This window comes from Lagenorhynchus albirostris, chromosome 20 (assembly GCF_949774975.1).
Source record: "Lagenorhynchus albirostris chromosome 20, mLagAlb1.1, whole genome shotgun sequence".
NCBI lineage: Eukaryota > Metazoa > Chordata > Mammalia > Artiodactyla > Delphinidae > Lagenorhynchus > Lagenorhynchus albirostris.
This window is the reverse complement of record NC_083114.1, coordinates 48,037,659-48,050,290: the sequence shown is the minus strand read 5'-3', so window position 1 is coordinate 48,050,290 and position 12,632 is coordinate 48,037,659. Positions and strand designations below refer to the sequence as shown.

The 12,632-nt window shown below is 55.6% G+C and overlaps 2 protein-coding genes across 4 annotated transcripts; both read right to left on the bottom strand.

Annotated features, from left to right (window-relative positions):
* Positions 1 to 201: 201 nt before the first annotated feature.
* On the bottom strand, positions 202 to 2,164 carry LOC132510749 (L-xylulose reductase). 3 transcript variants are annotated; one of them, XM_060133059.1, is made up of 8 exons: positions 2,045 to 2,164; positions 1,864 to 1,961; positions 1,205 to 1,359; positions 1,065 to 1,107; positions 889 to 988; positions 731 to 795; positions 521 to 638; positions 202 to 401 (listed from the first exon to the last, which is right to left on the bottom strand). In XM_060133059.1, the coding sequence occupies exons 1-8, from the start codon at positions 2,094 to 2,096 to the stop codon at positions 298 to 300; spliced, it is 735 nt and encodes a 244-aa protein (XP_059989042.1). In that variant the 5' UTR covers positions 2,097 to 2,164; the 3' UTR covers positions 202 to 297. The 3 variants fall into 3 exon arrangements, with proteins under 3 accessions (XP_059989042.1, XP_059989043.1, XP_059989041.1); XM_060133060.1 differs by having other exon boundaries at positions 761 to 795; XM_060133058.1 differs by having other exon boundaries at positions 731 to 988.
* A 2,394-nt stretch (positions 2,165 to 4,558) lies between these two features.
* Positions 4,559 to 6,972, bottom strand: LOC132511937 (carbonyl reductase [NADPH] 2-like). Its single transcript, XM_060135751.1, is given in 9 exon segments — positions 4,559 to 4,890; positions 4,987 to 5,104; positions 5,329 to 5,393; positions 5,516 to 5,615; positions 5,704 to 5,744; positions 5,841 to 5,994; positions 6,099 to 6,196; positions 6,660 to 6,732; positions 6,940 to 6,972. Coding segments are annotated over 9 exon segments (786 nt in total). The 3' UTR covers positions 4,559 to 4,786.
* Positions 6,973 to 12,632: the final 5,660 nt, after the last annotated feature.

The following is a 12,632-nucleotide window of genomic DNA, read 5'->3' as shown; positions in this document are numbered from 1 at the left end:
GCTGGCCTTCTGGAAGATTCTACCTCCCAGTCCTGCCAGGGACTTAGCCAGGCCTGAAAATCTCTCACAGGAGGGACAGGCTGCCACTGGCCCAGGATGTGAGTTGAATGGTTGCCTCTACCTGGGACTCATCCCCACACCCAGCCCTGAGCGCTACATCTTCCAGCCACTTGACTGCAGCCTAGGAATGAGTGTGCAGGCTGGGCAGAAGAATCATGTTTATTGGAGGGATGGGGAAGGGGGGTGGGGGTAAAAGTGGGCTCAGCATGGAACATGTGTGTGTGTGGGTGGAGGGGCTCAGGTAGCCAGGAAGCCTCCATCTACCGGCACAGTGGAGCCCGTGGTCATGCTGCTGCGGTCACTCAGCAGGAAGAGGATGGTGTCTACCACGTTCTCCACCTCTGTGGGCGGGGTGGGGTTCAGGATGTGGTTGAAATGAGCTGCCCTTCATCCTTCCCTCCCACCCCTCACCTGAGCAAGCCACTGATGCAACTCCCAGCTGGGCTCCCGCCTGACTCACCGGCAAACTTGCCAAGTGGGATGCGATCCAGCATGGTCTTGGCCTTCTGGGGGTCGCTCCAGTTGGCCTGGCCCATGGGTGTCATCACCACTGTGGGGTTGAGTGCATTCACACGGATCTGTACTGGAACAAGAAGGGGGTCAGCTGGGTGGGCTGAGGCTCTCTGGGCACGTGGGCTGGGTGATGGGAAGGCATCCCAGTGGGGCTCACCTGGTGTGGCCCAAGCTCCAGAGCCATTACCTTGGTCAGCATGTCCAAGGCACCCTTGGTGGAGCCTGTGAGGAGAGACAGCCTGTGTGGAGCCTGAGCTGGCTGCTCAGGCTGGGGGGTGGGGGGTGAGGGGCAGGGCACAGCCGGGGCTTGCTCACAGTAGACGCTGTGGTTAGTCAGTGCGCGCTGGGAGGCCTGGCTAGAGACATTCACGATGGACCCCGGGGCTCCCCGAGCTATTAAGCCTCGGGCCACGATCTGGAATTGCAGAGGAAGCATGAGGCAGAACTGGTGTCACCCCCCAGTTCCCACTCCGGCTCTGAAGGCAGCTCACCTGGGACACCTGGATGACAGCCCGAAGGTTCACGTCAAAAGACCTGGAAGTAGATGGATAGACCGTGGTCAGGGACTGGGACTGCTGCAGCAGGAGACAGCCCTTCCCCCCGGGAGTTCCTCCACCCCACCCTGGCTCACGTGTCACACGCCTCCTTGGTGACCTCCAGGAAGGGCTGCAGCAGCGCCACGGCAGCATTGTTCACCAGCAGGTCCACAGGGCCCACGCCGCCCAGCGCTCGCTCCGTGGCCTCCCAGTCACCCAGGTCCACACACACAGGCTCTACCCCTGGGCACTGTGTGTATTAGGTGGTAAGGGGGCACATCTACCAGAGGATCCATGCCCAAGGAAGGGTACATCTGGGCCTCTGGCATGCGAGGGAGAAGGGCTGGGTTTGCATGGCCTTTCAGTTAGACAGGGGGAGGGGTTAGGGGTTCCAGAGGAGCCAGTCACCTTCTTGGGGCTCAGAATCCCAGGCTGCTGCAGGTGGAGGGTAGTTAACTCGGCCTCTGGGCCACTGGGCAACTCGGGGCTTTGGGAACGGGAGCCTGGCCCCGCCTCCGGCCAGTCTATTTCCTCCCAGCGCCCGAACGCGTCTGGCCCCGGGCCTGCAAGGCAGCCATTTCTGCCTGCTCCTAAGCCCAGGGGGAGTCGTCGTTCTCCCAACCCGTCGGCCCCCAACAGAGGCCGTGCGCCCGGCGTGGGGGAGGGTGTGCAAGAGTCCTTGGCGATCCCGCGTGTCCCGGCCCGCCCTCAGCCTCGCCCGCCGCCCGCTGGGCTGGGACAAGGCGATGCCTACCTCGCGGACCAGGCTGTCCAGGTCGGCCTGGGTCCGGCTCACAGCCACCACTTGTGCACCCGCCGCGTGCAGCGCCTGGACAGTGCTGCGCCCGATGCCTGCGAGGAGTGCGGCTCAGTGCGGGCGCCCCTCCCCGGCCACCCCCTCCCAGGCCCACCTTTGGCCGCCGCCCCGGGCCCACCTTTGCCCGCCCCAGTGACGAGCGCCCGGCGCCCCGCTAGGCTCAGCTCCATGAGGCTCGGACCGACCCTGTGCACTGCTGAGGCCCAACTGCGTGCCTGGGTCCAGCTGCGCGCGACTGTCCGGGAGGGCGCGGGGCGGGGCGGGACGCGGGGGGCCAATTGCAGGGCGGTGTCCTGGGGAGGGAGGGAATATTCAAATAGAGGCTTCCCCGCGGGGGCGATTGGCCGAAAGGAGTGGGCGAGGCCGGGGCGGGGCAGGCTGGGTCCCCGCTGGACTCTTGGGCGGGGTTTTTCAAACTGCCCTGTTGTGACCCTTCGAACCAGAGTGAAATAGGTTTAGCGGGCCCCGCTAGCATTTCCCCTGCCAAGATGATTATTACAAAAAAACAGATGTGGTAATTAATACGTGAAATTAATACGTAATTATACGTAGCTGTACGTGAAAGAGATCTCAGTCAGGGCTTTTTTTTTTTTTTTTTTTTTTTGCGGTACGCGGGCCTCTCACTGTTGTGGCCTCTCCCGTTGCGGAGCACAGGCTCTGGACGTGCAGGCTCAGCGGCCATGGCTCACGGGCCCAGCCACTCCGCGGCATGTGGGATCCTCCTGGACCGGGGCACGAACCTGTGTCCCCTGTATCGGCAGGCGGACTCTCAACCACTGCGCCACCAGGGAAGCCCAACATTTTTTTCTTTTGTTTCTGAGAAGAAAAGTTTGGCAAAAAGGATCACATGCTCCCCTCCCCCAGACCTGGGAGTAGCTCACGCAGGCTCACTTGTGCTTAGAGGGAAAGGGTTTGGACAACCCAATAAGCCTGAAGAAGAGGCCAAGGCCAGCAAAGGTGTGCTTTAGCGTCAAAGGGAGTTGAAACGCTGACTCACCCCACCAACCCACAGAAGGCCACCAGGACTTTAAAAACTTGGATAGGATGGGAAGGGATAGGCTTAGGGTCATGGGGTACCCAGTGGCCAGCAAGGGCAAGCATTGCTTCCTGCAGCTTTAGGGTCAGAGATATATGTGTGCTTACGTGTCCATGTGTGCCATTGGCTCCTCCTGTAAAAGCTACTTTGTTCTGTGGGTCATGGTGGGAAAGTCTAGAAACACTGCCCTTGAGGACCTTCTGTGGACAGGAGTAAGGAAGTGGTGATTGCAGGGCCTCTGGGTCACTGTGGCTTTGGGCCCAGAGAGGTGGACAGTCTGGAGGAGAGGGTGGCTGGGGACAGCAGGAGGCACAGGTTTGAGAAGCCCCTGGAGGATAGCCAAGTGAGTCCTCCCTACCAGATCTGGCACTGTGGTGCAGCCAACACCCTCTAGGCACTGGGCAAACCCTGCCTTCTGCTGCTAACCTTGGACCCTGCCGTCTGCCTGCCAGAAGCCAAGGGGAGGCGGGGAACAGCCCCCAGCCTGTCCTTCCTGAAAGGGACATCTGCTTAGGTCCCTTCACTGTCTTTACCTGGCCCCCAGAATGGTGTCCAAATCCTTTCACTTGCCCCGTGATCCTCGGTGGACCAGCTGGACTGAGCCAAGCCTGCTTTGGCACAAACCTTGCTCTGGGAGGCCCTGAGGCTGGCTAGAAGTGCCCTCAGCACTCCCCATCCCTGCAACGTGCCCTTTGCTCTCTCAGCCCAGTGGTACCATTGCCTGGAGGGCCCCACACCAGCCCCTCATACCTTGCCCCCTTGCCCAGAGTTGGACACCGCACCAGTCCAGCTGACTGACCACCTCAGGCCTCATCACACCCACACTCAGAAGGCATGTGTCATGTGGAACCTGACCCAGGTAAGCACAGCTGAATCCCAACAGGGCCTGCAAAACCCTCTAGCTGCCCCAGCTGCAGGGCTGTTTTGTCTGGAGTCAGGCCAGGGACAGTAGGTAGAGCAGCAGCTGTGGACCCTTCCCCAGCTGGGGCTGCCCTCTCATGGGTGGTCTTGTGGGGGAAGGTGTGCCCCAAGGCGGAGCTGGTTGCTCAGGGTTGGATAAGCTATAATGGTCCAGCACCCCGCCCCTCACGCCGGGCGCTGAGCGCTCAGTCCCATCTTCCCTAGGGATAGCCTATGGTCCAGAGCATCTCCCCGCAGCTCCTCAGACCCTCTACCCTCTCTGGCCGGCGGTAGTGGGGGCGGGGTGGGGGGCATGCTGGGCTGAAGGGCGGAGCCAGAGCCTCAGGGAAGGAAAGGTGGCTGCACGCTGCCCTCTGCCCTCCGCCCAGAGAAGGTTGGGTGTTGCGGTAAGGGCGTGGACACGAGGAATCTTCTTGCAAGGAATCTCGGCCCTTCAGCTCAAAGGCAGGGTCAGCGGTGGAATCCGGCAGGCTTCGGATCTGCCCTCTCTTTACTTCTTCGAAGGTTAACCGGTGCCCCCCAGTCCCTGATCCTCCCCTCCCCAGCTTCCCTGCATGCCCAGCCAGAGCCCTGGCACGGCTAGCTGCAGGAGAAAGGCCTCCATTTAATTAGGCAAATCCACTCCAGCACAGCTGAGGACACAGTGGGTGGGGACGACAGGGGCGGGGTCTCCTGGCACGTGAGTGTGGATGCGGGATGGGATGGTGGGGCGGAGCCGCGGCGTGGCGTGGAGGTGGGGCCAAGCCGCGGGGCGGGGGCAGTAGGCCGGGGCGTGGGCGTAGATGGGGCCAGGGGCGTGGTGGGCTGGTGGCCTTGGCGGTCTGGGGGCGGGGCGGTGGGGCGTGGAAGCGGGGCCGGGCGGAGCCGAGCACCATCCTTCTGGCCGCCCAGAGCACCACGCTTTTAGGAGGCCAGGTACCCGGCATCCACAAAGATTCCCGAGCCGCTGGTGGAGACGCTGCGGTCGCTGAGCAGGAAGAGGATGCTGTTGACCACGTCTTCCGCCTCTGCGGCGGGTGGCGGGCGGGGTCAGCACGGCTCGGCCCGGCTGTCTGGGCCCGGCCGCCCCAGCCGCGCCCGCCACTCCACGAAGCCCAGCTGACCTGCAAACTGCCTCAGCGGGTGGCGCTCCTTCAGCTTCCGGGCGAACTGGGGGTCAGACGAGGCTTCCTGGCCCATGGCGGTAAGCACCACCGTGCGGTTTACCGAGTTCACCCGGATCTGGGGCCGAGGGGCCGGCGGGGCGGTCTCAGCCGGCGCACAAACCCCGCCCTCACAGACCCCACTGAGCTTGCTTACTCACCCCCTGGCGCCCCCTACCCCCGTTTTCATCCCCAGCCGCCGCTTGCCCACCACCCGCCAGCCCCCACCTCACCCCCACCCTGCGCCTACCTCGTGCCTTCCCAGGCCGGGGCCCCTGGCACCCCCAGCTCCCCCATGCCTACCTTGTGCGGCCCCAGCTCCATGGCCATGGCTTTGGTCAGGATGGTCATTGCACCCTTGGTGGAGCCTGTGGGAAAAGGGCAGCACTGAGGACCCTTAAGGATTCAGCCCACTTTGCATGAGGCCCAGCCCGGGAGCCCAGCTGCTCCTGCATGGAATGGGGGCTCAAGTTTGGGCAGAGGGACTCACCGTAGGCAGCTAGGTTGGGAAGGGTGACATGGGCCGCCATGCTGGAGACATTCACGCTGGAGCCAGGGACTCCGTAGCTGATCATGCCCCGGGCCACAATCTGTAAGCCAAGAGAGGGGGCACCCTGACCCCACCGCACCCCCGCTTGGGCCATGTCTGCACTGGGCCACATCCTCCCACTGGCTCACCTGAGACACTTGGAACACAGTGCAGTTTCACACTGAAGGACCTGGAGGGAGAGGGGACAGTCAGACACACCATGGCCACACCGGTCCACTTCCTCAGCAGCCCTCTCCCCAGTCCACCTCCTCTCCTACTCCTCAGCTGTCGAAGGCCTCCTTGGTGGTCTCCAGGAAGGGCTGCAGCAGCGCCATGGCGACATTGTTCACCAGCACGTCCACAGGGCCCACGTCGCACAGCGCCTGCTCCATGGCCTCCCAGTCACCCAGGTCCACGCACACAGGCTCTACCCCGGGGCCCTGTGGGAAGGCATTGGCCAGTGACCAAAGGGGGCATCCTGGCAGGCTGGTGAGGCATCCCGGAGGGTCACAGGCCTGGCCCATGGTGGGGCTGCACACCTCACCTCCTTGGAGAGGCTGACCAGGTCGGCATTGGTATGGCTCACAGCCACCACTCTGGCTCCTGAGGCGTGCAGGGCCTTCATGGTGTCCCACCCGTTCCCTGCAGGGGTGCACGGGGCAGCCAGATGGCGCAATATGTCTGGGCCAAGGCTGCGGGTGGGGGCAGCAGATTTGCTGCTCAGGAAAGAGCAGTGAGACAGTGCTGGCCAGAGTTTGGTGGCCCGGGGGTCAGGGGTCCAGCCAGCCAGGATTCGGCCAAGGGAGGCCCAGAGGGCAGCCCCTTCCTGCTGGGCTGAGGGAAGAGGCCTTGGCTGGGTCCCCCCATCTGCCCAGACTGATTCTGAGGGCCTCCCTCACAGGAGGGCTCTTGCATTGACCAGCGAGAGGCTAGCATCCTGTCCCAATGGGGCCTGCTGGGTGGTAGGGAGCAGTCCAGGCCCAGATCAGCCGGCTCAGGCACAAAGGGACTTGCAGGCCGCAGCATGGGCCTGTGAGGCTCTGGGTCTGGCCACCTTGCTCTCTAACCTCGGCCCCTCACACACCCCCACCTGCCTCGCTCACACCCATCTTTCCCTGCCCCGTCACCAGGGCCCGAAGGCCACTGAAATTCAGCAGCGTGGTGCCAACTGTCAGCCTCTGTACAACAGGAGGCGAGGGCGTGGGGGGGTTATAGGCCTAGGCTGGGGCAGGCTGGGTGGCCAGGCAAGTTTGTGTGTGGTGGGGGGGGCGGGGGCTGGCTGGAGGAGGGAAGACTGGAGGCACTAGGCGGGGCCAGGCATCAGTGCAGCTTCTGCTTCCTTGCTCGCAGAAACCTGTCTCCTTAGAAGGGGCCACCGTCCTCACCCACAACCCAAAGGTGCCAGCCAGAAGCGCCATCCTGGGTTTTGGAAAAGAAACTAAAAATAAACCCTGGGGTGGGGAACATGCCCCTTCCTGGCTGGCTGGGGGCAGATGGCCTGGAACTGGTCCCTGCAAGCACTGGGCCTGATGCCCCTGGGTGATGGCCAAGGCCACACAGAGGTCCCTCTGGGGAGTATTCTCCCAAACACCCACAGCTTAAAAACATCTCCCTACCTCCATCAACCCCCACCCGAATCAGAACCCAGCAGCACTTGCTTCACGCAGCCAAGGCCGTCACCACACTCCAGACACATTTTCAAATGCCAAAGATAATTTTTATTTTGAAATAAAAGCTTCACAGTTGCAAGGATAGTAAGGATTCTTTCCCCCTGAACCATTTGAGAGTAATTTGCAAAACTAACACTCCATCACCCCTAAATAGCTTAGTGTCTGTTTCCTTGGAATAAAGACATTGTCCTACGCAACCACAAAAACACACAATACATACGACACAGCCACAGCATAACACACACCATCACAACATAGCACAACTGTCAGAGTCAGAAGAGTAACACCATGCGTCCCTACCACGTGATCCTTAGCTCCCATTCAACTTTCATAAGTTGTCCCAATGATGTTCTTTAAAAAAAAAAGAAAAAGCTATATCAAGGTTTAATTGATATATATGACTATGCATATTTAATGTATACAGTTTGATGAGTTTGGACATATGCAAACACCTGTGTGAAACCATCACCATAGTCAAGGTCATGAGCATATCCATCACCCCCAAGTTTCCTCATACCCATTGGTTTTGTGTTTGTGGTGAGGGCACCTCTCACACAGAGTCCCAATGCTCAGTACCAACTGTGAACTATAGGTCTCTACAACCTGCTTGTCTGGCATAGCTGAGACTTCCACTCCAGTTCTTTATGGCCAAAGGGTCCAGTCCAGAGTCACATGTTGCCTTTGGAGGTCCCGTCTCTCTGTCTTCCTCACTCTGGAACACTCCTTAGTCTCTCCTTGACCTTTATGACCTTGATACTTTTGAAGAATATAGATCAGTTGTTTGGTAGAAAGTCCCTCGATTTGGCTTTCCCAGTGTTTCCTTGTAATTAGCTGCAGGCTGTGCGTCTCTGTCTCGAGCACCATGGAAGTGACACTGCATCCTCACAGCATCCCATCAGCTGGCACCATTTTGATCGGTCCCATCACTGGTGGTGTTAACTTTGATCATGGGATGGAAGCGGACATCACTAGGACACCACTTCAATCGCTGCATCACCCTTCCAGGTGCAAAAAGAACACGGCTGCAAATCCTGGGCGAAATGTCCCCTGTGTTCCACACCAACTCAGAACTGTGCGGGGAAAGGAGTCTGGGACCCTAGGTTCAGCCTTGCGCAATTTACGTTGACCAATACAAATCCACCCCAGTCTGTCTAACTTCACTTCCAAGTAAAGCCAAGAGCAAAGTCGGCCTGACATAATTCAACCAACAACACACAACCAAATACATGCTACCCTCTCCCCAGAAGGTGACGTAAAGTCCCTTTATCCACCTCTGGGTGATGTTCAGCCCTCTTCCAACTGAGTCACACCCCCCTTATGTATCCTGTAACTTACATGCCGACGTTAGAAAGATAACCACTATTAACACATATTATGATAGACGGTGAGTGAGAGAGAGAAGAGAAGAGAAAAAAAATCGGTTCATATGTACACAAATATATTTGTGTAAAAATGAGGATGAAATTATTATAGTTCTCTTTTCTGCAGCTGGTCACATGGTCACATGGCCATAACTACTGCTTATCTTCTTACACCGCCCGTATTCTTTTGTCCTCCACTGCCAGGTGGAGTCAGATCTCTGAGGGTACACATTTTGATTACTGCTTTGAATCTGCTACCATTGTGGCAAGTGTGACCAAGTTGTCTTTGGGGATTAAGTGTGTGGAATCGGGACTTCCCTGGTGGTGCAGTGGTTAAGCATCCGCCTGCCAATGCAGGGGACATGGGTTCAATCCCTGGTCTGGGAAGATCCCACATACCGTGGAGCAACTAAGCCTGTGCGCCACAACTACTGAGCCTGCGCTCTAGAGCCCGTGAGCCAAAACTGCTGAGCCCATGAGTCACAATTACTGAAGCCCGCACACCTAGAGCCCGTGCTCCGCAACAAGAGAAGACACCACAGTGAGAAGCCTGTGTACCGCAGCAAAGAGTAGCCCCAACTCGCCGCAACTAGAGAAAGCCCGCGTGCAGCAACGAAGACCCAATGCAGCCAAAATATAAATAAATAAAATAAAAAAAATTGTGTGGAATCGAAATGGAGCAGGACCCCTATGGTCCTTGCCCCCCATATCCTCAACCTGCCTTTTGTCTGTGGAAAAATTTTGGCCAAAGAATAAGTTTAATCAGAGAATTGAGAAAATGCAGAAACAAAGGAAAACAGTCCAACAAGACTAAATAATAATAGTTTAGTCATTAAGCAAAGTCAAGGGCCTTTAGCTCCCCCTCAAGGGCTATAGATAATATACTGAGCCATATCCTTTGAGCTGTCTTCTAGACACTAAAACCCCACCAGGTGGAAGAAGAAAACTACATGATGACCAGACTGTAGCCATGATGTAAGCTGCCACAATTCCAAAAGCTGGCCTCAAAGTAATGGGAACAGAACTTCCCTGGTGGCGCAGTGGATAAGAATCTGCTTGCCAATGCAGGGAACACAGGTTCGATCCCTGGTCAGGGAAGATCCCACATGCCGCGGAGCAACTAAGCCTGTGCGCCACAACTACGGAGCCTGCACTCTAGAGCCTGCGAGCCACAACTACTGAAGCCTGCACACCTAGAGCCCGTGCTCTTCAACAAGAGAAGCCACCGCAGTGAGAAGCCTGCGCACCACAACGAAGATTAGCCCCCGCTCGCCGCAACTGGAGAAAGCCCACACGCAGCAACAAAGACCCAATGCAGCCAAAATTATAAATAAATAAAAGAAATGGGAACAAACTGACCCTGGAACTGAAGGGGTTTTTTTTTGTTTGTTTGTTTGTTTTGTGATACGCGGGCCTCTCACTGTTGTGGCCTCTCCCGTTGCGGAGCACAGGCTCCGGACGCGCAGGCTCAGCGGCCATGGCTCACGGGCCCAGCCGCTCTGCGGCATGTGGGATCTTCCTGGACCGGGGCACGAACCCATGTCCCCTGCATCGGCAGGGGGACTCTCAACCACTGTGCCACCAGGGAAGCCCACTGTCCCATGTTAGGGAAGTTTTCGACTACAACCCCTTCAAATATTTTCTCAGATCCTTTCTCTTTCTATTCTTCTGGGACCCCTATAATTGGAATGCTGGTGCATTTAGTGTTGTCCCAGGGGTCTCTGAGACGGTCCTCATTTCTTTTCATTCTTTTTTCTTTATTCTGCTGCTTGGCAGTTGTTTTTTTAAGTGGGGTATAGTTGCTTTACAATGTTGCGTTAGTTTCTGCTGTACAATGAAGTGAATCAGCTATATGCGTACATATATCTCCTCCCTCTGGCACCTCCCTCCTCCTGCCCATCCCACCCATCTAGGTCACCACAGAGCACCGAGTTGAGCTTCCTATGCTATACAGCAGGTTCCCTGTTCTCTGTTTTACACAGGGTAGTGCATATATGTCAATCCCAATCTCCCAATTCACCCCAGCCCCCTTCCCCCACCCACCGTGTCCACATGTCCATTCTCTATGTCTGCATCCCTATTCCTGCCCTGCAAATAGGTTCATCTGTACCATTTTTCTAGATTCCACATATATGTGTTAATATACGATATTTGTTTTTCTCTTTCTTACTTCACTCTGTATGACAGAGCTCTGGGTCCATCCATGTCTCTGCAAATGACCCAGTTATGTTCCTTTTTATGGCTGAGTAATATTCCATTGTATATATGTACAATGGCATATTATGTAATTTATTTGGCTGTGCCAGGTCTTAGTTGCGGCATGCGGGCTCTTAGTTGTGGCATGTGGGCTCTAGTTCCCTGATCAGGGGTCAAACCTGGGCCCCCTGCATTGGGAGCATGGAGTCTTAACTACTGGACTACCAGGGAAGTCCCTATACCACATCTTCTTTATCCATGCATCTGTCAATGGTTGCTTCCATGCCCTGGCTATTGTAAATAGTGCTGCAATGAACATTGGGGTGCATGTGTCTTTTTTTTGTTAATAAATTTATTTATTTTTATGTATTTATTTTTGGCTGCGTTGGGTCTTCGTTGCTACGTGCGGGCTTTCTCTAGTTGCAGCGAGCGGGGGCTACTCTTCATTGTGGTGCGCGGGCTTCTCATTGTGGTGGCTTCTCTTGTTGTGGAGCATGGGTTCTAGGGCATGGGGCTTCAGTAGTTTTGGTGCACAGACTCAGTAGTTGTGGCTCGTGGGCTCTAGAGCGCAGGCTCAGTAGTTGTGGCACACGGGCTTAGTTGCTCCTTGGCATGTGGGATCCTCCCAGACCAGGGCTTGAACCCATGTCCCTTGCATTGGCAGGTGGATTCTTAACCACTGCGCCACCAGGGAGGCCCTATGGGTTTGTTTTTGTAGGTCTTTTTCTTCCCTTTGTTTCCTGCCTTGAGAAGTTCCTTTAGCATTTGTTGTAAAGCTGGTTTTGTGGTGCTGAATTCTCTTAGCTTTTGCTTGTCTGTAATGCTTTTGATTTCTTCATCAAATCTGAATGGTCTCCTTGCTGGGTAGAGTAATCCTGGTTGTAGGTTCTTCCCTTTCATTACTTTAAACATATCCTGCCACTCTCTTCTGGCCTGAAGAGTTTCTGCTGAAAAATCAGCTGATAACTTTATGGGGATTCCCTTGCATGTTAGTTTTTGCTTTTCCCTTGCTGCTTTTAATATTTTTTCCTTAAATTTAATTTTTGTTAGTTTGATTAATATGTATCTCGGTGTGTTTCTCCTTGGGTTTATCCTGTATGGGACTCTCTGTGTTTCCTGGACTTGGGTGGCTATTTCCTGTCCCATGTTAGGGAAGTTTTCGACTACAACCCCTTCAAATATTTTCTCAGATCCTTTCTCTTTCTATTCTTCTGGGGCCCCTATAATTCGAATGCTGGTGCATTTAGTGTTGTCCCAGAGGTCTCTGAGATGGTCCTCATTTCTTTTCATTCTTTTTTCTTTATTCTGCTCCTTGGCAGTTGTTTCCACCATTCTATCTTCCAGCTCACTTATCCGTCCTTCTGCCTCAGTTACTCTGCTATTGATTGCTTCTAGTGTATTTTTCATTTCAGTTATTGTGTTGTTCATCACTGTTTGTTTGTTCTTTATTTCTTCTAGGTCCTTGTTAAACATTTCTTGTATTTTCTCGATCCGTACCTCCATTCTATTTCTGAGATTTTAGATCATCTTTACTATCATTACTCTGAATTCTCTTTCAGGTAGGTTGCCTATTTCCTCTTCATTTATTTGGTCTTATAGGTTTTTACCTTTATCCTTCGTCTGTAACATACTTTTTTGTCGTCTCATCCTTTGTGTGTGTGTGTGTAACAGGTGGGGCTGTGTTCCTGTCTTGCTGCTTGTTTGGCCTGAGGCGTCCAGCACTGGAGTTTGCAGGCAGTTGGGTGGAGCCAGGTCTTGGTGCTGAGATGAGGACTTCCGGGAGACCTCACACCAATTAATATTCCCTGACACCTGAAGTTCTCTGTTAGGCTAGCGGCTTTGACTTTGTAC